At 52.1% G+C, this 22,229-nt stretch overlaps 10 protein-coding genes across 10 annotated transcripts; 5 read left to right on the forward strand and 5 right to left on the reverse strand.

Annotated features, from left to right (window-relative positions):
* Window positions 1-111: 111 nt before the first annotated feature.
* Window positions 112-273, forward strand: GT037_002645 (uncharacterized protein; the record flags this gene model as incomplete). The annotated part of the gene is made up of 1 exon (XM_038927692.1): window positions 112-273. One exon carries the CDS (start codon window positions 112-114, stop codon window positions 271-273), a length of 162 nt encoding a protein of 53 aa, XP_038788970.1.
* A 291-nt stretch (window positions 274-564) lies between these two features.
* On the reverse strand, window positions 565-1,089 carry GT037_002646 (uncharacterized protein; the record flags this gene model as incomplete). The annotated part of the gene is made up of 1 exon (XM_038927693.1): window positions 565-1,089. The coding sequence occupies one exon, from the start codon at window positions 1,087-1,089 to the stop codon at window positions 565-567; it is 525 nt and encodes a 174-aa protein (XP_038788971.1).
* An 814-nt stretch (window positions 1,090-1,903) lies between these two features.
* On the reverse strand, window positions 1,904-2,338 carry GT037_002647 (uncharacterized protein; the record flags this gene model as incomplete). The annotated part of the gene is made up of 1 exon (XM_038927694.1): window positions 1,904-2,338. One exon carries the CDS (start codon window positions 2,336-2,338, stop codon window positions 1,904-1,906), a length of 435 nt encoding a protein of 144 aa, XP_038788972.1.
* Window positions 2,339-4,346: 2,008 nt separating this feature from the next.
* GT037_002648 (arm repeat-containing protein) lies at window positions 4,347-7,288 on the forward strand (the record flags this gene model as incomplete). Its single annotated transcript, XM_038927695.1, has 5 exons — window positions 4,347-4,400; window positions 4,456-4,612; window positions 4,666-6,305; window positions 6,354-7,019; window positions 7,079-7,288. 5 exons carry the CDS (start codon window positions 4,347-4,349, stop codon window positions 7,286-7,288), a joined length of 2,727 nt encoding a protein of 908 aa, XP_038788973.1.
* A 1,026-nt stretch (window positions 7,289-8,314) lies between these two features.
* Window positions 8,315-9,342, reverse strand: GT037_002649 (uncharacterized protein; the record flags this gene model as incomplete). The annotated part of the gene is made up of 2 exons (XM_038927696.1): window positions 8,315-9,217; window positions 9,268-9,342. 2 exons carry the CDS (start codon window positions 9,340-9,342, stop codon window positions 8,315-8,317), a joined length of 978 nt encoding a protein of 325 aa, XP_038788974.1.
* A 1,287-nt stretch (window positions 9,343-10,629) lies between these two features.
* On the reverse strand, window positions 10,630-11,501 carry GT037_002650 (uncharacterized protein; the record flags this gene model as incomplete). Its single annotated transcript, XM_038927697.1, has 2 exons — window positions 10,630-10,778; window positions 10,841-11,501. 2 exons carry the CDS (start codon window positions 11,499-11,501, stop codon window positions 10,630-10,632), a joined length of 810 nt encoding a protein of 269 aa, XP_038788975.1.
* A 1,708-nt stretch (window positions 11,502-13,209) lies between these two features.
* GT037_002651 (uncharacterized protein) lies at window positions 13,210-15,500 on the forward strand (the record flags this gene model as incomplete). The annotated part of the gene is made up of 2 exons (XM_038927698.1): window positions 13,210-13,854; window positions 13,902-15,500. 2 exons carry the CDS (start codon window positions 13,210-13,212, stop codon window positions 15,498-15,500), a joined length of 2,244 nt encoding a protein of 747 aa, XP_038788976.1.
* An 890-nt stretch (window positions 15,501-16,390) lies between these two features.
* Window positions 16,391-17,032, forward strand: GT037_002652 (uncharacterized protein; the record flags this gene model as incomplete). The annotated part of the gene is made up of 1 exon (XM_038927699.1): window positions 16,391-17,032. One exon carries the CDS (start codon window positions 16,391-16,393, stop codon window positions 17,030-17,032), a length of 642 nt encoding a protein of 213 aa, XP_038788977.1.
* Window positions 17,033-18,292: 1,260 nt separating this feature from the next.
* GT037_002653 (uncharacterized protein) lies at window positions 18,293-20,185 on the reverse strand (the record flags this gene model as incomplete). The annotated part of the gene is made up of 1 exon (XM_038927700.1): window positions 18,293-20,185. One exon carries the CDS (start codon window positions 20,183-20,185, stop codon window positions 18,293-18,295), a length of 1,893 nt encoding a protein of 630 aa, XP_038788978.1.
* A 188-nt stretch (window positions 20,186-20,373) lies between these two features.
* On the forward strand, window positions 20,374-21,501 carry GT037_002654 (duf-domain-containing protein; the record flags this gene model as incomplete). The annotated part of the gene is made up of 1 exon (XM_038927701.1): window positions 20,374-21,501. The coding sequence occupies one exon, from the start codon at window positions 20,374-20,376 to the stop codon at window positions 21,499-21,501; it is 1,128 nt and encodes a 375-aa protein (XP_038788979.1).
* Window positions 21,502-22,229: the final 728 nt, after the last annotated feature.

The raw sequence follows: 22,229 nt of genomic DNA on the forward strand, positions 1-22,229 counted from the left end.
GGATCTCCCATTTCGCCGAGCCGCCGATGACATGCATCCGCCATCGAGGTACGCGCCGTAATTACGAGCGGTGCTTACGATCTGCTATCGATGGATACGAAGCTTGACATCATGTTCCAGACGCGACTTGGAAACTGCCTTAAGGTATATCGCGCACAGCATTCACTCGGTTTTGGTAAATTGAGCACACATTTCAGTCTTGACAAAGGATTGTATTGGCTCTCGTGCTGCTCTGCACAGTCGCTAGAGAGTGAGTTGGATATCATACATTAATGAATAAGAGTTATGTAAGAGGTATGAAAACCTCGTTGAAGAGATGGCCAGTCGTCAGAGTGGGTATACAGCAAAATGGCCAGTCAACTCCGAGAATATACATAAGTGGTGTGGCGCCCTGCCGGCTATTCCACAGCTTCGGCAGGGAACGGAGAAGCTGACAGTCAGCGCGGTATAGCCGTCATCAAGGTGTAAAGTCGGTCGTAGCCAAATGGCTGAGGGGTGCCCGAGGGGTGCTCGACCGGAAGTATCAGCGGTCTCGCCGGGCTTTGACGTGTGGTGTCGTGAGGTTTATGAGTAGTATTTGTCGTCCTTCTCCTTCAGTCCGCCCATACGATCCAGGTCGAGCGAGTCGAAGCGGTCCGATGCGTCTTGCTGGTATGGCGGGAGGTCCTCTTGCACAGGCTCGAGTCCAACGCTGTGGTCTCCGACGCGGACAACCACAACACGACCCGATTGTTGCTTGCCAGACTCGTCAATCTCGTCAGGGAAAGTGATGCGGATCTCGGGTACCGGGCTGGTAGGGCTGTCCATGAGGTTCTGCTTTTCCGAGTAGGTGATGACGGACTCGCGGCCCTTGTAAGGCATCGCAGTGATGGTCAGACGGTTGATGTTTGATTGACGCTTCTCGTAGACTGGGAGTTCTGGGTCTGTCTCGGCTTGTTTCCTGGCTCTACGGATGCTGCGAAGGAACATAAGGCCTCCTACGCATAGCATGCCAACGAGAACCAGCATCATAAGGGTTACGAGGAGTGCGAGGTGGGTAGTGCTGAGGCTGCCATCCTCATTGCGCTTGCTAAGGCCGATGTTCATCATTATGATATTGGTGGTATTGTGTGTCGTCAGGGCGTGTCGAGGGCGTGCAGATAACTCTGGGGCGTGTGGTAGTGATTAAGGAGTGTAATTGCTGTTTGTATGTTAGTCCCCATTGTGTAGCGAGCACGTTGCTTCTGCGTGGTGTTGTGGTTGTTGGTTCGCGGATGCTTGGCGCAGTGCGACGGACGGGGACGGGAAGTAGCGGATACGCACCTGTAGAGCACCGTCGTTTCGCAAGCGGATGGACAAGTATAGGTAACGAGAGACACAAGTTTGGAAAGAGCGTAAGGCGAGATACCGCTGAAAGAGTGAAGCGATAAGTCGGCAGAGAAGAGGAGTTGGAGGGAGGCGAGACCGTAGAGGAGGTGGGCAAGGAGGTCGAGGTATGAAGGGAAACCTACGTATTTTGATGGATGCGCAGGGAAGCCGCCTTGCAGTCACCAATGCAGGAACGATACAACCAGAGCGAATCAGCGATCGACACTAGACCGCTCAACTTCGTGCCTATCTAGTTTAGGAGAAGAAGCCGCCTGCGCTAAGCCGAGTCGGTGGAGCGCAATAAGATGACGGTAGGACGCTCATCCTCTCGATCTTATTTTTGGCTTTGTTGGCGCCAGTGATCTGCTCAACACTGCCGCACGAGACCACAACAGACAAAGCCGTTCGCGCGCGATGGTTCCCAAGACCGAGACAAAGAAAGTATCGAGGGTGCTGCAAACAGATCAAAACAAACAACAGTCAAGAGTACCTAGTGCGGTGTGGAGAGCCTCGCAAAATGCAAGGGGCGGTAATAACGAATGACGGGGGGTGGGATTTAGCCAAAAGGTCGAGACTCGACGGTGTGGATCGTGAGTGGATCGTGAGCCAGCACGTACTCCTCCTGATGCTTCGCTTGAGCGACAGCCCCAGAATATGTACTCTCTACATCAAGACGCCAATCTGGAAGTCGTGTTAAGCTCAACCCGTGCGAGACGCGCATTGTTTTGGACTGATTGTGACAACAGCGTGGAGAGAGCTGACAGCGAGGGCTGAGACGAACGTCTTGCCAGACTGTGGAGCGATAAAGGATGATGCCGGTCGATAGCACATACCACAGCAACGCGCGTAATGAACGATGGATTTGTGGACCGCTGCGCGCAGGGAGCGCCATGTGGTGATGGAACTCGAGCCTCCTCAGGCATGTCTCTCTTGCGTTCGACAAAGCCTTTAAGCAGCCCTTCATCTTCGCAGAGTTCCACAGGTTTGACATAAGGCTTCCACTCGACCTGCAATGTCGCAGTCGTCAAGACGCGTTACAACGCCCAAGTGACTGCGGCAAATTCGTCATGGTCTCACGGATGCACTCTGGCCGGTACTTGGCTACTCCACCGTCCCCGCCGTTAAACATCTCATCGACAGGCCCTGTGTTTGAGCCTTCGGGACGTTTGATGCCTCTCGCTTGCCTGACGCCAAGTGACTCCTGAATCCTGGGGCCGTCGCTGGGCTGTCGCTGGCACTGTCGCAAATGGCCTTCTAGAAGCGCTAGGAGGTCGGTATTTGAGGTAAAATGCTGTCACCAGCTCACTATGTCACTCGGAGTTGCTTCATCGCCATATTTGCGGCGGTTCGTCGGTGACTTGTCTTGCGTAACACCTCAACCATTCAGAGCGGTGTAGATGTGAAGCAGTTATGACAACCATGGCCAGAGCTAGCGGGTGAATAACTTTCCCAACATGCCTGACGTATCCGGCAGTCGCAGCCAGTTTGCTCTGCTTGTTAGAACGCCAGCGCAGCACAGCTACCACATACAGGATGCGCACAGAGTGGAGAGACGGGTGGCTCACTGGACGCCTCGCATCCGACTTGCAGCCTCGCAGCGCAAACCCGCAGCTAGGAGGCGTTATAATTGCAGGGAGTATTCTGAGCGAGAGCAATCCATGGATGATGCAGGTCACGAGCCTGAAAGGCTTTTCTGCGTCCATTGAGTGATGACTGAACCCACAGCGTGTGCGACCATGGTTTCCGTGAGTCTTCTGCTGTGCCTCCAAGCAATCACGTTGGACACTTTTGAAGATGGATGCAAGCTCCGAGCTGCATCGAGCTCGATAGTGCTGCAGCTCGCTCCAAGTACGCAGAGAGGTCAATTGGCCGTCATGGACAAGTTGGACACCATTGCCTAAAAGTCTTGTGCCGAGGGCAAACATGCAAAGGTGAAGGCGTAGCAGAGAGAGAGCTTGGACATGGCGGCAGGGTGGTGGTGAAACATGGCGGCCCTGTAGATAATGCCTCTGGCCTCCTATCCATGCCCGTCGTGTCTCAGGCTGCCATAACGACAGCTCGCATCACAGAGGATCGTCCGGATTCCGTTGCCGCATCGTCCCTGACTCGTGCTTGGCACACGCGAGCGCATTGCAGCCGGTGGCCACAGTGAGAGAAGAAAACGGCGACCACGTTTGTTCTTAGGGAGATCATATCTCGTCCCGTAATCGTCGATTTCATCTTTCTCACGAGCCTCGCCTGCACCAAGCACCCGAAGACATCTAGGCGACGCTTTCGGTACAACCTTGAGCCTTAGCGTGCCTTTCCCCAGCGGACGCCAAACTTAGTTGCCGATCCTATCTTCGCCAGGGCCCAGCAGTCGCATCTCCATCGCCAAAAAGACATCTTGCCAACCCACACAACTGGCGCAACCCTCGCCCTCTGAAGCTGCGCCCGGTCTCCTCGACGCCCGCTACCAAACTTGTGCTCCTCCCGCCTATCCACACGCACACCACAGCCCCCGAACCAGCGCAGATATATTTCCCCCCTCGAGTCTATTCCTGCCCTGCTGCTCCACCGTCCCGCGCCCTTGCATCATCCCCGCCGCTGCATTTGGTCGTCGAACCCTTAATGCGACCCCCGCCTGGTGCGCGACATAATTGCTTCGAGATTAGCATGTACTGTGGCTAGAGAGAGACATTACCACATCTCGCTCCTACACCCAAACGCGACCACGGGCCTGCACTTCCCAACCCACACTCCTCACGCGGACCTCCGGTAGTACCTCTTTGTTCCAAGCCGCGTTCGTGCGCACATTCTTCGTACATTATTTCCATTGTCCCCAACTATATCAGCTGTAATACATCGTCAGTATTCTGCCTCCCCCCGCACCTGCCCTGCCTGCGCTGACGCCTGAGCTTAGTCCCACCAAAGCGCACGCATAAGCCACCCCGCGCCGCAGCACCCACCGGTGTGCTATATTCTCCGCATACTAATAACCTCACGCCCGACCTGTGTAAATGAACACCTCTCCTGCCGGCTCAAGTCGTAGCATGGCAGTCATGGCGGGCAATGTGAGTAGCGGCTGTTCTAGCCATACAGTATGGCGTGCTAACACATATGCTCCAGACTCGAGCGCGCGACTACTCCAGTGGAGCCTCGCTCAACAACAACGGCACCGACACTGAACTCTCACGCGCATCTCCATGGGGGAAGAACATCTGGAATGCCCCAATCGGCACCTTTCCGCTTGGCTCCAAAGGCCGAGACAACTCGCGCCCTCGAGGTATGTCGTGGATGGCGACAAAGCATGTTCCTGTAATACTGACACGCATAAAGAGAACGGCGCCGCCATGGGCACCCCTGCCGATCATGTTGAGGGCAAGACTGGCTCTGGCTCCCTGCTCACCAACTCCGAGACGGAATGGAGGTCTACTGCCCGGCCAGCTTGGGGAGAGACCCCATCTGGCAGCATACCTCATGCAAGAAGCTCCGGAGTGTCGCCGGCACGGAAGCGGTCTATCGCCCAAGCACAACCTGTCCAGCAGTATAGCGACAACTCCCCATCCGCCTTCTCGTCCTACACTACAAGAAACTCACTCGCGGGCCAAGGCTCGCAAGCAAAACCGGTCAAGCCATTCCTTGACCCTACCATATCCAACTTCACATCGCGCCAGATCGAATCACTCAACACCGGCTTCACCAACTTTGGATTCGGCCAAGCAGACGTCAATTCTCAGCGCCCCGATACTGGTGTCACCTCGTGGCCAGACACAGGCTCCGTCCACTCTCCGAACGACGACCGCCGCAGCGTAGCAAACTCGGATTACCTTGCGTCTTCGAGCGGAGCCCCCTCACAGAACGGAAGCTTGCCTCCATCCCGACATGGTGCCGAGCCAGCACCGTTCAGCCAGGCTCCGGATGCATTCTCCAGATTTACTCAGCCTTCCCGCCAAACATCGTCCTTCTCCATGGCAAGCGGTCGTGCCTTTAACGAGCGAAGCGGTTCAATACAAAGCGAGTCTTTCCATACTCTGGGAAGGCTGAACAGCGAACAGGACCAAGATGCGCGCATGGCACCAAACAGGTCTTTCAGTATCAACGCTTTCACCCCAGCACACACACCCGGACAAGACACCAACGATGCGCCTACAGGCTTATACACCCCAGATGGCTACTCCAGTGCCCAACTCAACGGCCAATATTCTCAGCTGCGATCCTACCAGCTCGACAACAGTCGAAGCGCGCCGAACGGCACTGGGGCTCGTCAAAGTCCATTTTACTCCTCCATGAACACACCGCCTGTGTACGACCGTCTCAATCCGTACACCAGTGAGCAGATGCTCGCCCACCCCAATAGTGTTACGCAGCTGCAGAACAAACTGGCCGGATTCCAGATGTCACAACAACGTAATTTCATCTCTCCGGGCCAGCTTCATCAGCAGCAGTATCAAAACATCTTTCCCGCAGCTCAAGTCCAGAACCCGTACCAATACCAGCTGTATGGTCTACCCAACGGCTTTTCTCTATCCGCGATACCGCAACACATGAACATGACTCCAGCAGCACCAATCTTGTCTTACGGAGGGCCACCTAAAGGTCCTCGCGAGCAGCAGGTCGGCGATGGTCTCGGTGCCATGAGTCTTGAGTTGGCCAACTTCAAGAGAGAGCAGAAGCAGAGCAAGCGCTGGGAGCTTACCGACATCAAGGGTCACGTGGTCGAGTTTGCCGGAGACCAGCATGGCTCCCGTTTCATTCAGCAGAAGCTTGAATCAGCCAACAGCGAAGTCAAGGACAGCGTCTTCAGAGAGCTCGAAGAGGATGCGCTACAGCTGATGCAAGATGTTTTCGGCAACTACGTTATCCAGAAGTTCTTTGAGCACGGAGACCAGGTCCAGAAAAAGATCCTTGTCGGGAAAATGAAGGGTCATGTACTTGAGCTTGCGAATCAGATGTACGCGTGCCGAGTTGTACAAAAGGTATAGTTCTCTTTCATGCGCCCCGAGTAAACACACTGACCGCAGTAGGCACTTGAGCATGCGCTCACTGAGCAACAAGCCGAGATGGTCAAGGAGCTCGAAAAGGATGTTCTCAAAACCGTCAAGGACCAGAACGGCAACCACGTCATTCAAAAGGTTATCGACCGAGTCCCGATGCAGTACATTCAGAGGATCGTCGAGGCTTTCAGGGGCAACGTCGGCGTGCTATCGGTCAACTCCTACGGATGCCGTGTTATCCAGCGACTGCTTGAGAAGGTTCCGGAGCCACAACGAAGGTTCATCATGACCGAACTCCACGCTGAAGGACCCAAACTCATCACCGATCAATACGGCAACTACGTCACTCAGCATGTCATTGAGCACGGCTTGCCTGAGGATAGGGCTAAGATTGTCGCTCTGATCAAGGCACAGTTCCTCGCTTTCTCAAAACACAAGTTCGCCAGCAACGTTGTTGAGCAGTGCCTCAAGTGTAGCGACGACGCTCAACGCCGTGAACTCGTATCGGTCATCCTTGCAAAGAACGAGCGAGGCGAGTCAAACGTCATGAACCTTCTCAGGGATGGGTACGGTAACTACGTCATCCAGAAGATGCTGGACACCCTCAACCGAGATGACTACGAGGACTTTGTCCAAGCACTTAAGCCTGAGCTTGAAAAGGCCAAAAAGGTCATTCCTGGCAAGCAATGCGTCTCAGTAAGTGGTCTCGTGAAACTGAAGACATACTTGAAGAAACCCAACTAACAAAATCTTAGGTTGAGAAGAAGATGTTCCGTTACGATCGCATTGACTCGCCGACTATGCTTACACCAGCTCTCAGCAGTTCCGCTCAATCGCCACAGAGTAGCTCCCACCCCAGCACGAACAACTCCACCATTGACGAACCCGTACATAGCGCGCCTGCCAACGGCAAGCACAGAGCTGTCAACTTTATGGGTGGTGTCAGCATCGCAGATACTGCTTGATTGCGTAACACGTCCATCAGATTCTTTCCATCCATCGCACATAGGTCTCCTAATATCTGCCGCACATTCTGTTCTATTCAGCCAATGCATCTTACCGTTTGCATGGCTCGGGCGGCACATCTGCATTCTATTGTTCATATACCATTACTTATCACTTCGCTTTCATCGTTACATATCACTACGATTCGCTTGTGTGGCTATACGGATGACCCGCCTTTTCATACATCTTGTCAAACAAAAACAGGCTGGAGTCTTAATTGGAAGGTTGTGGGTTTTTTACTATCATTGGGTATTTTCTTAGGCATGGTATCGTTATTCATCATTGTATTACCTGGATTACCTCATGAATGGCATGGCGTACATGGGAAAATCACTCGTTGGGATACCATGGGCACGGAAACAGGAAGAGCGTCACGTGAAAGATGCGTTAGATGGTCGATGTATTGAATACCTATGAATACACGTTCGATATCTGACTTTTTGCTGTTTGTTTTGTCTGTTTGTTCGGATGTGGCTTGAGGTGTATGTATTATGTGTGGATTTACGACTAGCAGCATAGGCGTCGGGTGTGGCTGTCGCCCGGCTGCTGCACCCGACCCGGCCCACGCCATCTTACCACTCCCGCCTAGCATACCCGTAGGCTGATGCAGGGTGTACTGACTAGTCGATCTAGCTCTCCAAGGTTTACCAAGAGAGCAGCTCTTCTGTTTACTTCTTTCATTTATTTTTCTTTGGTAGATCATGGAACTATCTGTCTTCTTTTCTTCTTTTTGTTTCACCATAAATGGACATTCGTGATATTTCAATGGTGTGTTTCAAAAATTCGCATGCTAACGACGACCACGTGGTTCTTCTTCTTCTTCTTCTTCTTCTCTTCCTCCTCGGGATCACCTGCGAAAAACAAAACTGGAGCGAGTACTGGAATAGATCGATTGTGAGAGTTCTCGTCTTTCGGTTCATGCGACGATCAAGAAGGGGTGGGTGGGTTGGTGAGTGGAGCGTTGAAAGACTTGCAAAAGATTAGCCTCATGTGCGCGCAGGGGATTTACGCAATCGACGTCTATATAAAGGATAATCTCCGCGGGCTACAAATAGCGTCTCCAGACCTGAAAAGCACCCGATAAACTGGTCAAGAGACTCTACCAGCTCATCGTCGTCGTCAACATCGGTCAGATTGAATGACTTCAGGGCAGACTCGCTTGAGGTCGTGTATTTGCTGGTTAGATACCGAAATAAAACCGGGACACAATCGCAATGGATTATGTCCAGAGTCCTGAGAGAAGGCAGATGGAGAATGTCTCCAAGACGATGAAATCCGTCCAATATCATTTGAAATAGAGAAAGGCGTCGAAGTCTCAGGGGTACGAAACCAACAGCGGGTGTCCTTATATAAAAAGGAACTGGGGTTGCGTGGCGAGAAGAATGTCCAAACCCAGATCCAAGACTTAAGACTTCAAGAGCTGGTGTGTTCACGAGCCAAGCGCCATAGTCGTTGTAATTGTTGCGGGATGCGATCTTCAGCTTTCGAAGCTTCTGCAAGCTATGCGCGAGGGAGCGAGGATTGGGAAAGCGTTGGCTGTGTCCAACGTATGAGTGTTGCCGGAAGGTGAGCTCCTCGATTGAATGTTGAGAGCAGAGTAGCGACTCCCAGACTTCAGTATACGCGCTTGTGAGCTCTACAGTTCTCAAACTATCCCGAGTAATACCCGATACTACCTGCATCACGATCTTGAAGTTTTCGGGAGAAGCACGAATCTTCAAGTTCTTGACGTTGTCGAAAAGGCCATCAGGTAAAGACAAGACAAGGGCATCGAAGTCGCGATCTCTAGCTGCGAGGCTAGACTCGAAACTTTTCCAGAGCACAGATGAGCTAGACTTTCGCCATTGTTTGCTGGCTAGACTAAGATTCTTGAGCGCTGGGATGGGCAACTACGTAGGCATTAGTGCCGCAAAGGTGACTGGTATCATATATAACTTACCAATTCGCATACCTCAAGCCGCAGCTCCTCTGATAATCTTCCAATGTAATCTTGCGTGTGAGGTGATGAGGTCATACTGAGCCTGCTGGGTTTGCTTAAGATGTTGTGGTTCAAGTGAATTGCAACCATAGTTTAGCTTGCACGGTTGATCGATGGGTCATTGAGAAGCAGAGCCGATGTGAGTAAGACTTATATCCATTGGAGGTGCGCATTGGTTCCTGCCTCAAAGTGAGTGTAGACCAAGTGAAGTCGAAGTTAGGATATAAGCAATGGAAAATGCTTATTACGTTCTTGCACGAGGTACGCATGATCAACCGTGGTTTCGGACGAACTTGCGCTTGATGGTTGTACCACCAAAAGCGCCAGGCAACAAGCGACAACGTGACGAAATGGATACTCATTCACAAGCAACACAGCTGCTCGTTCTTACAATGGATCGGTGTCTTCGTTATGATAGTAAAGGAAGCTGGTTCAAATGACTGGTATCGTTGCAGTGGGGCCTCAGAGAAGGATGACGAACGGACCGCGTTTATGGGCGATGTGTGGTAATCAGCCGCGCTGCATCATCTATTTCGCACGAATACATTCGTTTTAAAACTTCGTGTTATGCTTACAAGGTCGCAGATCATACACTTGAGCTCAGGCGGCAGAGCTACCTGAGGATCGAGTCTGGAAAGCATGGACATGGCAGCGGCTAAACGCACAAGGTGAGAAAGTAGTTCTGTGCTCGCAGACGGGGTCTACCGTATGCTGCCCCGTGATCGCGGAGCATTGACCAGAGGTTCAGTGCCTAGATAGATTCGCGCATTGGCTGTCGATACTTGCGCAGGCAGTAGAAAATGTCTCTGTATAGTGAAAGTTGCTGCACTAGCAGCGCGATCCGAGGTCTTTTTGTCGAAGGTGCTGTTCAGCGCGGTGGGTTGAAGACGCCTATTCGAGTTTTTAGTAACGAGAGAATTATGTTCTATCGTCTCTATTTTCGATCTATGCCCTGATATGTGTGTAGGTAGTTTGGTTTCTGCGTAGTCCTGATATGCAGTAGAAAGGAAAATCAATGGAGGCGATAGTGGTTAAAAGAGGTTGGAAAGCGCGACGCGTGTGATATTCACGCGTCGCTAGCGGCGAACAATCGCGCGCAAACGTCACCCACCCTTGTTCACGGCTGCTACATTCGCCGGTACCAGCGTCGAATGAGGCCTCCTCGTGACGATTGCATATGACGTCTCAAGCTCTAGCATCTTCACGCAGCAAACATAGTTGAACTTTGGCATCTCGAGCCATGATCATTTGATGTAAGTTCCATCTAAAACTACGTTGATGCTGCTGCTGCATGCATGCAAGTATGCGCAGCTGGAATGACGACTAGTCCGCCCAGCCGACGAGTTTGGCAGAGGGGACAGGGGGCTCGACATTTGCCGCATACTTGCCGCCAAAGTTACCCGCTGGAGCGTAGTTACAGACTGTATACTTGTTCATGGTCGAACCCTGTCCGTTGACGATCATGGCTGTACCTAGAGATCGGTGTATGAGGTCAGTAATTATTTCACACGCGATTCATACAAACATTACTCACCGCAGTCAAGTGAGACGCATCCGACCTTCGTAGTTTCCTTCCAAACCAGCTGTGTAAGGTGACCGACTTGCTCGAAGACTTCGTGTGGAAGGTTGTCTTTGCCGAACCAAGGCTTCATTGGATCAAGTTCGCCATGGTACCAGCTCTTCGAGATGCCTGCAGTGGCGTTGAAGGCATCTCCAGACACAACAAATAGGTTTTGGCCTTGACCGGCGCCCTTGGGGATGTAGTGCTCGAAGTTACACCTGCTAGCAGCGATACGAGCATTGGCTTCGCAGTCGGGGTCCCAGATCAGGGGATCAGCGTTGTGATTTGCACGGGCAGCGTTGTGATGGAATAGCACCGCAGCTTTGTAATCGGGTCCGGACGAGAGGTAGGCCTGATCGGTGCCCGAGGGATGGGGAATCCAGGACAGCGAGGGCTCTGGCACGGGGGCAGGTTCCGGCTCCGGCTCGGGTGTCGGAATGGCCACACTAGGAGGGATAGAAGGGGAGACCGAAGACGTAGACGTGGGTGGAGCATAGCCTCTGGTGAGAGTGACCACGACGGTCTGGATGACTATCTTGGTCTCAATGATCATGTTTGGCTGCCTTCCGTGGAGCTGAGGTCGTGCAAGGACGCCGGCAACCAGAGATGCGGCGACAAGACTTGAGCAACGCATTTCCGATCAGATCAAAGAGGTCGGATATGTTTTGTTAGCGAGTGGTAAGGAAAGCAGATGACCTGAGGAAGAGATTGGACCGAGACGGAAGAAGTGAGTGTAGTTGAGTGGAAAGCAAAAAGAGTGTTTCTTTTCAGACAGGCTGCCCAGAGAATAGATGAAGAGAGCGACAGATGAAGGAATGTGGGGTGAGAGAACAAAGTGGTGGTGGAGATAAGTTAGAGAGGAGGAGGTGATTGTTTATCAACTCCAGATTAGGCAAACGCAGCTAGTGCGAGGCAAGAGCGACTGCCACGGGGTGAGATACCATGCAAAGTCAGCTGCTATCACTGCCATCGCGATGGTCTTCCAATATCAGAGACAATACGGGCAAGGGTGATTCAATCGTGCTCGCCGTTGATGAGGCAGTCACAAGTAGGTTGAGTGCCCCTTGGTGTTGAGGGTCAAGTCAGGCCGTAATGAGTGTCATGCTTTCTCTCTAGTGTTTCATCAGTCAACAGGCTCTCACCTTTGGGCCTGTTATTGTCCACAGACCCACCATGGAATACTTAGTAGCAGCACGAGGAGGCACAAGTTATACGACCTGGGCTGCCGGCCGGGTAGATGAACTCTTCGTTTGTAGAAGTCGAAGAGGGAAGTTATCGTTAGAAAACCTTGGAATGAGTGAGGGATCTTTGCGATTCGTGATAAGGCAGGTACGACATTTCAGAGCGCTTGGCAGGAACCACTATCCTTCCCCGGTTGCTAGATTCACGCAGCCACGCATATTTGCTGTTAGTCCTCATAGCCATCTGACGTCTGGTGACTCCGTGTTCTTCGCCAGCTCTGTCGCCGCTTCGCGATGTCTTGCAAAAACTTATCCCCATCTACATGCTCCCGACCGAATCATGCGCCAACAATAGGAGCCTATTGAATAGGCCATTGGAGATTATTTATCCATCGCGCCCATGATTGAAGTGTAAGTCTTGCTCAGTGATGTGGATTCCCTACCTTAATTGAGTGCCATCTCCCCTCCAAAGTCCACTTCGTTTCGGTATATATATACGCGGTACCAAGACGCCAAATTGCAATCGTGCGACGTTGTGTCTCAATCCAGGTAGCATATATGTAAGGGCACATCGTGCCACATCGGTGTCTTCTTGGAGATGTACTGGATATGCTATCTCAAGCGGATGTAGCCGTCTCATGTTTGCAGATCGTCTCTAACGGGTCATGGTATCGTGGTGATCGCGACTGGCAAACTTTCGCAAGGGGCTTCGCTACTGGAAAAAACTGCAGATGTGATCGTCGAGAAATGGCGTACCACGCACGTCATGATATAGCGCCCTACCTTGGTGTGATGCATAGTCTGCAAAATCGATGCAGGTCAGAAGGATGCAGATTGCTTCGAACCAAAGCCCCGCGCCGTTCCCCAGCCACTTAGGGTTCTGGAGATTACGTCGTTGGCGGGGTTGCGAATCGGCAGGGTTGCCGGAGCTATGGACTGATAACGTCCAATAGCCTCGGAGCCGCGCGCCACCGTATCTCACGATAGTTCTTTTTTCTTTGCTGTATGCCTCCTGTGAAATTCAATCTAAGAGGATCTTGTCGCCCTGCACGCACACCCGTCGCGACCGCGCCATCCCGCCGTATACCAGCTCCAACTACTGTGACCCCGCCATCCACATCTCGAGCGCAACAGCGCAACTTCCGTACTTCTATCCTGAAAATGGATGCGCACAATTCTTCCGGCGCATCCGCCACCCCAGGCGATACTTTGAAGCTGAAGAACCGCCTGAACGAGAGTCGAAGCCCCTATGTACGAGGCCATATGCACAACCCGGTCGCATGGCAAATGTGGGGACCAGAGGCTATTGATCTGGCGAAGAAGTCGAACAGGCTCATATTCATCAGCATAGGCTATGCAGCATGTCATTGGTGTCACGTCATGGAGCGCGAGTCGTTTGAGAACGAAGAGGTGGCAAAGCTGCTGAACGAGAACTTCATACCGATAAAGATTGATCGCGAAGAGCGTCCGGATGTCGATCGCATATACATGAACTATGTACAGGCAACGACTGGTTCGGGAGGATGGCCCTTGAATGCTTTCATTACACCAGACCTGGAGCCGATATTCGGTGGGACATACTGGCCTGGCCCAGGGTCCACGATGGCAATGGGCGAGCACATTGGCTTTGTTGGCATACTCAAGAAGATTCGCGATGTGTGGAAAGATCAGCATCAGAGGTGTCTAGAGTCGGCGAAGGAGATTACAGCACAACTGCGCGACTTTGCTGAGGATGGGAACATTAGTAGAAAAGACGGTGCAGCTCATGAAGGCCTAGATCTGGACCTTTTAGATGAAGCATATGAGGTGAGTCAATTGCGTTCTGTTACAATGCCCATTACTGAGGAATCCAGCACTTCAAGAAGCGATACGACAAGCAGCACGCGGGCTTCGGCAGTGCGCCCAAATTCCCTACGCCCTCGAACCTCAAATTCCTCCTCAAGCTATCGGAATATCCAAACGCGGTGAGAGAAGTGCTCGGAGCAAAGGACTGCACACACGCAAAAGATATGGTGCTAGCGACATTGGACGCGATGAACAAGGGCGGCATACACGATCAGATTGGAAACGGGTTTGCGCGATACTCTGTCACCAAGGATTGGAGCCTGCCGCATTTCGAGAAGATGCTCTACGATCAGACGCAACTCCTACCCGTATACCTGGACGCGTATCTCATGACAAAGAGCCCTGAACATCTTTCCGCGGTCCATGATATTGCGACATATCTCACCAGCCCGCCGATGCATGCCGAAAGTGGAGGCTTCTTCTCGTCCGAGGACGCCGATTCACTATACCGGCCAAATGACAAAGAGAAGCGCGAAGGCGCGTTCTACGTGTGGACGTTGAAGGAGTTCCAAGACATACTAGGTGACCGAGACGCTGAAATTCTCGCAAGATACTACAATGTTCACGACGAGGGCAATGTTGCGCCGGAACACGATGCGCACGACGAACTGATCAACCAGAACGTACTAGCAATCACCGCTACACCAGAAGACCTAGCGAAACAGTTCGGTCTGTCAGAAGACGAAGTCAACAAGACACTAACCGAAGGCCGGCAAAAGCTCCTCGAGCACCGCAACAAAGAGCGCCCGCGACCTGGTTTAGACGACAAAATCGTCGTATCCTGGAACGGCCTCGCCATCGGCGCACTAGCAAGAACCTCCGCCGCCCTCTCATCCCAAGATCCCTCACGCTCGAAAACGTACCTCACTGCAGCCGAAAAAGCAGCCACCTTCTTGCAAAAAGAGCTCTACAACCCCGACACCAAGACCCTCATCCGCGTCTACCGCGAGGGCCGCGGCGATACACCTGGTTTCGCAGACGACTACGCCTACCTGATTTCCGGACTCATCTCCCTGTACGAAGCCACCTTCAACGACAGTTACCTCCGCTGGGCCGACGACTTGCAACAAACACAGCTGAGAATGTTCTGGGATAAACAGCACCTTGGTTTCTTCTCCACGCCCGAAGACCAAAAGGATCTTATCCTGCGGTTGAAAGATGGTATGGATAATGCCGAGCCAGGTACCAACGGCGTTTCAGCACAGAACCTGGACCGTTTAGGTGCATTACTGGAAGATGAGGAGTACACTAGGAAGGCGCGCGACACGGCATCCGCTTTCGAAGCTGAGATTATGCAGCACCCTTTCCTCTTCCCTAGCATGATGGATGCGGTGGTTGTGGGGAAATTGGGTATCAGACACAGCGTTATCACGGGTGAAGGGCAGAAGGTAGAAGAGTGGTTGCAGAGGTACCGGGAGAGGCCTGCTGGTCTTGGCACAGTTAGTAGAGTGGGCAAGGGGATGGGCGATTGGTTAAGTCAAAGGAACGAGTTGGTGAAAAGTATGGACGGAGGTAAGGAGGGGGTTATGGTGTGTGAAGGTGGGGCATGCAGAGATGCGTTGAGTATGGATATGGGGAGTCTGGAGGATGCTGTGCCAAAGGTATAATTTTGGCCAAGGCCGCAATGGAATGATTGTACGGTTTAGACGACGGATGAATATCAATTATACACGACGGATTTTTTACTTCACACCGGAACGTTTTGCCCTGTCACATGTGATCGTGACGCCTGCGCCACCAACAGATTCGAGAGATGCAATGTAGAGCTCATGTTCGAATCGCCGTGACTATGTTCTGCCAGAGAAAAAAAGATTACACGACAGATGAATATCAAGATGCAGCTATGTCTTATAAAGGGAAAGCTTTTTCGGCCAACCCTATCTACCATTCGGCCCACCCCAAAAGATCCGCATTCACACAGCGCGCCCTGAAAGGAAAGCCCTTGCTGGTAGACAGTGGTGTTCATAACTACCTACAGGTTGATCCCTAGGACGAACAGGCCTCCTTTCGTTTTCTCCACTCCCACCTGCTCAGTGGAACTCAGTATGAACGGGATAACAGTCGTTGACATCTCAACCATTCGTTACCGGGTTCTCACATCCCCACATGTCTTTCTCAACATCCATCATAGCTGACATTTCCCGGCAAACTACATGCCGCGAGGCAGAGATCCGATCATATCAGAATACAGATACCAAACACAATCTCTTACTTTGGATCAGACCTCACACCGTTATCATATATACATTGCCACACAGAGAGACCATCCCAGACACACAGTAAGGTGAGAGACCGTCGAGTTAAACTCTCTCACCCTCAACGCCGGTCTCGCACCACCCTACCCTATATAAGAAGGACATCACGCCCGCCAACTGCGTCTTTCTTACACCTCAAAACACCGCTCTAGCCCGTTCTACGCGCGCCAACCCTGACGAAGATCCTCGAACACAAGCTCAGACACGCGATAATCGCCCAGCATTTGTAACTCGCACTCACGATGGACGCGAAAGCATCAGAAGAGGCCGATGCCGGGAGCAACCAAGGCAAAGGCTTCGAAACACCAACGCCGAGCTCAGCGCCCACCGAAAGTGCGATGCAAGCCCCGACAGCCGACACCGCGAAGCCTGACAGTACGACTACGAAGAAACGAGCCGCGGCACAGCTGGACGTACACCTCACTCAGCAAACCCACAACCTCATCAGTATGGTATCCGCATTTACACAGTATGCCCTAAATGGAAAGCCCTTGCCAGTAGACAGTGATGTCCGCGACTACCTACAGGATACAGCAAGCGCAATCAAAGGCCACCTCACAGAGATCCAGGCACACCTGCAAGAGGCCGCTGAGCTTGCCGGACAGCGCACCGAGATACCTCTTTATAGCCCAAAAGGCATCCGTGGATGGTCGTACAACTACAGAGCAGCTATATCAGCTAAAGACAGAGTGAAGTACCTAAAGCACGCTCAAGATTCCCAGAAGCTCAACCCAAAGGAAGCATTCGCGACCAGCGAATATGGCAGACGCGTCCAAGACTCTGTAGTAGCTGAGCCAGATATACCTTTCAAGGTAAAGAAGCACACTTTCCAGAATATCCTCAACAACCGCATGGTCGAGGCACTGCTAGCGCGCGGCTACTAGGTTATCCGCCCTAGAGAGTCTATAGAAGCTGCTATGTCGCTGATAGATGACGAAGACTGGGAGAACGCCTAGCTTTTTAACAAACTGTTTATCTACATACCTACGCTCTATTTTTCGTTATCGTTAAGCAAATACTCAGATACTTGTATACAACAACAACAGGGAAAATGGGATACAATAGCTGCAATCTTTCAACTAGAAGTAGTCGCCAAGCATACTACTAAGAACCAATGCCCGTGACATTTGTAACATTGTTGTTGCTTGATAGAATATCATGAGCCTGTGGGTTCCACAGTTTTCCCCGCTTCTTTCCATGTCCCTACGGCACCACAACAGCAAAAAGATCGTCTCTTCTATCATTATCTTACTGTTAATCGAAAGATTAACCGACAAAAAAAAACAAGAAGAATGACTTGGATGGTCACTACGAGGGTCGAACTCGCGACCTTGGCGTCGTCTCGGAAACGAGTTCCTATTAGCACCACGCTCTAACCAACTGAGCTAAGCGACCAAGTTATTGTTGTTTGATGAAAGAAAGATCAGATAGGATATTTATAGACTAAAAAATATGAGATTGATCATCAACGTGAGATGGATCGTCTACCATCGGTAATCTCACAAAAACGCCGTTGAGGGGCTTCAGTGAAGGTATCCACTCTGTCATGTTGATGCAAGCAGAAGTGCGGGGCATAGTGTGGCATGAAATTTTGGAAGCCCCAGAAGCCACAGGATTCTTGAGAAACGGTTACACAACAATCATACCGCTCGTATCTGTGGCAGCTACCCTACATGTCATTCAGTTCAACTCGCTCGTGATTGCGGGCAAAGCACATGCGCAGTCTATGCATTGACGGTCTCTACTTCATATGGCCCTGCATAACAAATACCTTTTAGGCATATTACAGCGTTATCGAACATGTGATACGAAGCAAAAACAGTCACGTAAAGAGACACCTCATCTGCGTACGTGTGCAACAAACAGAGTATTGCGACAACACCACCTGGTCAAGTGACGGACAGTTTCCACAAAGCAATGGTATTAAACTTTTTTCAAGCCCACCGCCTCACATTACGCTCGTCCGTCGTGCCCGATGTTATGGGTATACAAAGATGATATCCGCTAAAATCAAGCCCCCGTTCCCCCTCATATGCAATGATTTCTATTTATGCTGGGTGGTCCGCGCCGTGGTGTAAGACGTGACCCAAAAGTACTTTTCTCCAGTGCCGTCTGTCGAATGATTACAGACTTCACACAGGCTGCTACTGTTGCTGCATGTGTTGTTGCTGTTGTTGTTGGAGCGCAGGATTACCAAGTGACACGCTCGCAAGGGTATCAGTTGTCAGGTTCAAAGGATTGTTAGTTTTACTTGCTGCAGCGGCCGCCTCTTTGGCCTTTGTCTTCTTGTTCTTCTTCTTACTCGTAGTAGCTGCGCCGCCATTACTAGAAGAAACCTTGTTGATCAACTCGCCACCTCCAGCGTCAGCATCAGGCCAGTCGAATGTGTAACGTCCGTCTGCAGCAAAGGGCTCCTTTCTGATGAATCTTGAGACATCGGCTTGTGTTCTCAATGCCTCTAGGTAGCCTGCTACCTCACGCAGCACATCGCCTTCCATTTGCTCGGGCGTAGCTGAGAACTCTGGTATCTCCAAGAGGTTGTGTGGCTGAGCGCTCGCTTTGAGTGAAGAGTCGTCGATGAGTACCGTGTTGTGCTGGCCAAATTTACCAGTGCCAGCTTCGTAGTCAGGATGAAATGACTGGATTTGACTCCTGCTCCATACCAGTTTTAAGTTTTTGTAAACTTGTACGTTTTGCTGGTAGTTCGTCGGCGAGAGTCCGAAGCTATCACGGGCCCATTGCGCTACAAGTTTCGAACGGAGGTCGTTGTCCAGAGCTTGATTGACGAGGGCCTTGACATTGTCCGGTCTCGCACTAGACCACACCATAACTTTGAAGTTCTCAAAGAGGTAGCGCAGGAAAGGCCTCAGGAAAGGGCGTTGTATCATAGTCTTGGCGTTTCTGTTTGGGCGGAAGAGAACCGTGCCGTTGAGATCTAGAATAACTAGCATTTGACCCGGTGTGTCCGTGGTGGTGGGCTCTCCAGCAGCCTGATCTAGATACTCTTGCGTGGGCTGCGGTGCAGGGAGCATGATCTTCTCATCACCATAGCGTCCCTTTTTTTCGGCAGCAGCTTTCGGGGCCTTGGGGGTACTGTGAAGTTTGTCAATCCGAGAGCACTTGGTTTCAAACGCAGTAATGCGGTGGAGGGTACCATACTCTTTCTGCTTAGCATGCCCATTGGCAGCAAGCCCAGACTTTGACTTCTTGCCTGGAGGAGTTGGTGCCCTATGAGAAGAATTAGCCGCACGATTCTTGGACTTTAGACCCTTGAATAAGGCATCGAAAGCGTACTGTATGTCCTCGTTTCTTGCTCCATGTGGGAAATTTGCCTGCTGTTGCATCATGCCCGGGTAGGGCGGTCGGCTCGGGAACATGTGACGTTGCGGGTGAGGCATATGCGGCAGCCCACCATGATGCGACTGGTGTCCGAATGGTAGCTGGCCAAATGGCGGCCCGCGAAAGGGCGGCTGGCCATGAAGTGGCATGTGTGGAGGTGGACGCCCAGCGAAAGCATCTGGTCCTAGGGGGAATGGGGGAGGAGGCGGTGGGTGGTTCGGGTGCCCATTCTGCAACATCCAGTGGTGATATGCCAGCGCTTGTTGATAGCCTGCGAATTCAGCCTGCGCCTGCTGGTTGTTGAACATGTGCGGAGGCTGCTGAGGCGGTTGGGGAGGGGGCGGCGGAGGCGGCGCAAATTCGTGATTGAAGAAGCCATTGGGTGGCCCGTATGGTGCTGGAGGCCCTCCCGGTGGTGGTGGTGGCGGCTGGAAGGGAGGAGGAGGGGGAGGGGGAAGTTGTTGGTTCTCGAAGGTGCCGAAATTCTGCTCGCGACGGTCGAAGCCGCCCGGGCGGAAGGGCAGCGCATTCGGATTGAAGAAGTCGCTCATACTGGGGCTTGCGGAGGTAGTGAGCTTGCGCTCCGAGATTGTGCTGTCTCGACCTGTCTTGGTCTTTTGGTTGTCGGTGTTAGTGGAAGAAGTTGCGACTGGAGCGCAGTGGGGGATGCTGTACCGAGCTGATGCGACTGCAGCCATGAGGCACGTGCGATAGCGACAAACGCTCGACGACAAGAGAGAGGTGAGGGGTGAAGGGTTTGGCGAGGTGAAGATGCAGCGCACGAAGCATGTAGTCACACGGTGTGAGGCTGTCTCGAAATTTGGGCGCAGTTGCCTGCTGTCGGGCTTGTCGGCGAATCAAACCCCCGGAGGCGGGGTCCACAAAAATGTTGGAAGACCGCGGCGCACCAAGAGCGCGACAGGAATCGCATACGACGCAACACACCACCGCCACCACCTCCAACGAGCCCAGAATGGTGCTCTCAAAGAAACTCGACCGCACTCTGCGCGCGGCTGAAGACAGCTCAGATGCTGAGAGCTACTACGAGGTCACCGACCGCTCGTCCTCTGCGTCGGTCATTGAAGCAGATGAGGGTGGTAACGTCATCAGCTCAGACGACGAGCAATCAGGCGGTTCCGAAGACGAGGACATGCAGTCAGACGCCTCGGACGATGACCAAGTGAAAGCGCAAATGAGCAAAGTCTCATTTGGAGCACTAGCCAAAGCACAAGACGCTCTCTCCAAACAACAGCCGGCGGATCGAAAGCGGAAACGAGGCGATGACGCATCAAAATCACAGGAGGACAAGCTCGAGGCATTGAGGGAGAGGCTACGGCAGATCAAGGCCGAAAAGCTTGCGACCAGCGGCGCACAACCTAGCAAGAAAGCGAAGACGGCCAAGAGCAAGAGCAAAGGCCAAGACAAACAAAAACCTCAAAAAGCCAGCGACGATGAAGACTCCGACTCCGATGCAGCTCCACATGCGCGCTCGAGCAAACACGCACCTGCCGTCCAGTCAAGCAAGCGCATGGTCTCACGTAAACGAAATGTGGTCGAAGTGAAGAAGCCCGTGTTCCGTGACCCACGATTCGATAATGCTTCAGGGCCTCCGCCTGATGAGTTCGTGACAGGAAAGCGCTACTCTTTCCTCAACGACTACCGCGCATCTGAGATATCAGAACTACGTCAAACTATCAAGAAGACGAAGAACGAGGACGAGAAGGAGCGGTTGAAGAAGAAGTTACTTTCTATGGAGTCGCAGCAGAAGGCACGCGAGAACAAGGAGAAGCTACAAGAAGTGGCGCGCGAGCACAAGAAGAAGGAGAAGGAGCTTGTCAAGGAGGGCAAGCAGCCTTTCTTCCTCAAGAAGTCAGAGCAGAAGAAGATTGCCTTGGTCAACCGCTTCGAGAATATGAAATCGAAGCAGCGCGACAAGGTCATCGAACGCCGTCGCAAGAAGGTCACGGCCAAGGAGCGCAGGAACATGCCCGACGAGCGCCGTACTGCCCAATAGTATGCCCACGCAAACTGCTAACGTTTGTAACAATAGTCGTTCTCAATCAAGGATACCCATTCAATCTTTTCGACAAACACGATTGGCATCATCTTCATATCTACTTCTGTGATTCCCCTAGGCGATGCTCTTCGACTGTGCTTATAGTAATTGATGCATACGATTTAATTATCGTAAGTTAGGCGTCGACTATCGCGTTGTCCGTAGCCGAGCACGGACAAGGGGCTGCAAGTCTAGATCGAGCTTTCTCCAGATCTGCACTAGCCAGGAACACATCACGCTTCTCACCAAATATATCCGCGTGACGCATTGTCCATTCAATACGCTACAAAACGCCACATCTATCCTGTACAAATCTGCTAAGTTATCTTGGGTTAACATGTTCAGCAGTACAGCCTTCTTCTTGCAATGAGATCCATTTGGAGCAAGTGCATGCCCATGGCTTAGCGCTCCCGCAGAAAGCTTGTACCTTCGGGGATTTAGATCCAGGGTCGTTCCACTTCAGTCGTGACTAAGGACCCTCTGCTGGTGGAAATGAGGGTGAAGTTTGCCCCGGAGCCCCCGAGTGGTCTCGTCTGGCCTTGTATGGCTTCAGCCGTATTGAGCGCCACCAAGCTGGTTTGCAGCTGAGTGTCTTCGAGGACATGTATATATACAGGTACTTCCATTTGGTCGAGTACTCACCCAAGTCTCTCATTCAACTCGTGGCACAAGCAAGTCCACATTCG

The sequence above is a fragment of the Alternaria burnsii genome, assembly GCF_013036055.1.
Source record: "Alternaria burnsii strain CBS107.38 chromosome Unknown 746, whole genome shotgun sequence".
In the NCBI taxonomy this organism is placed as follows: Eukaryota; Fungi; Ascomycota; class Dothideomycetes; order Pleosporales; family Pleosporaceae; genus Alternaria; species Alternaria burnsii.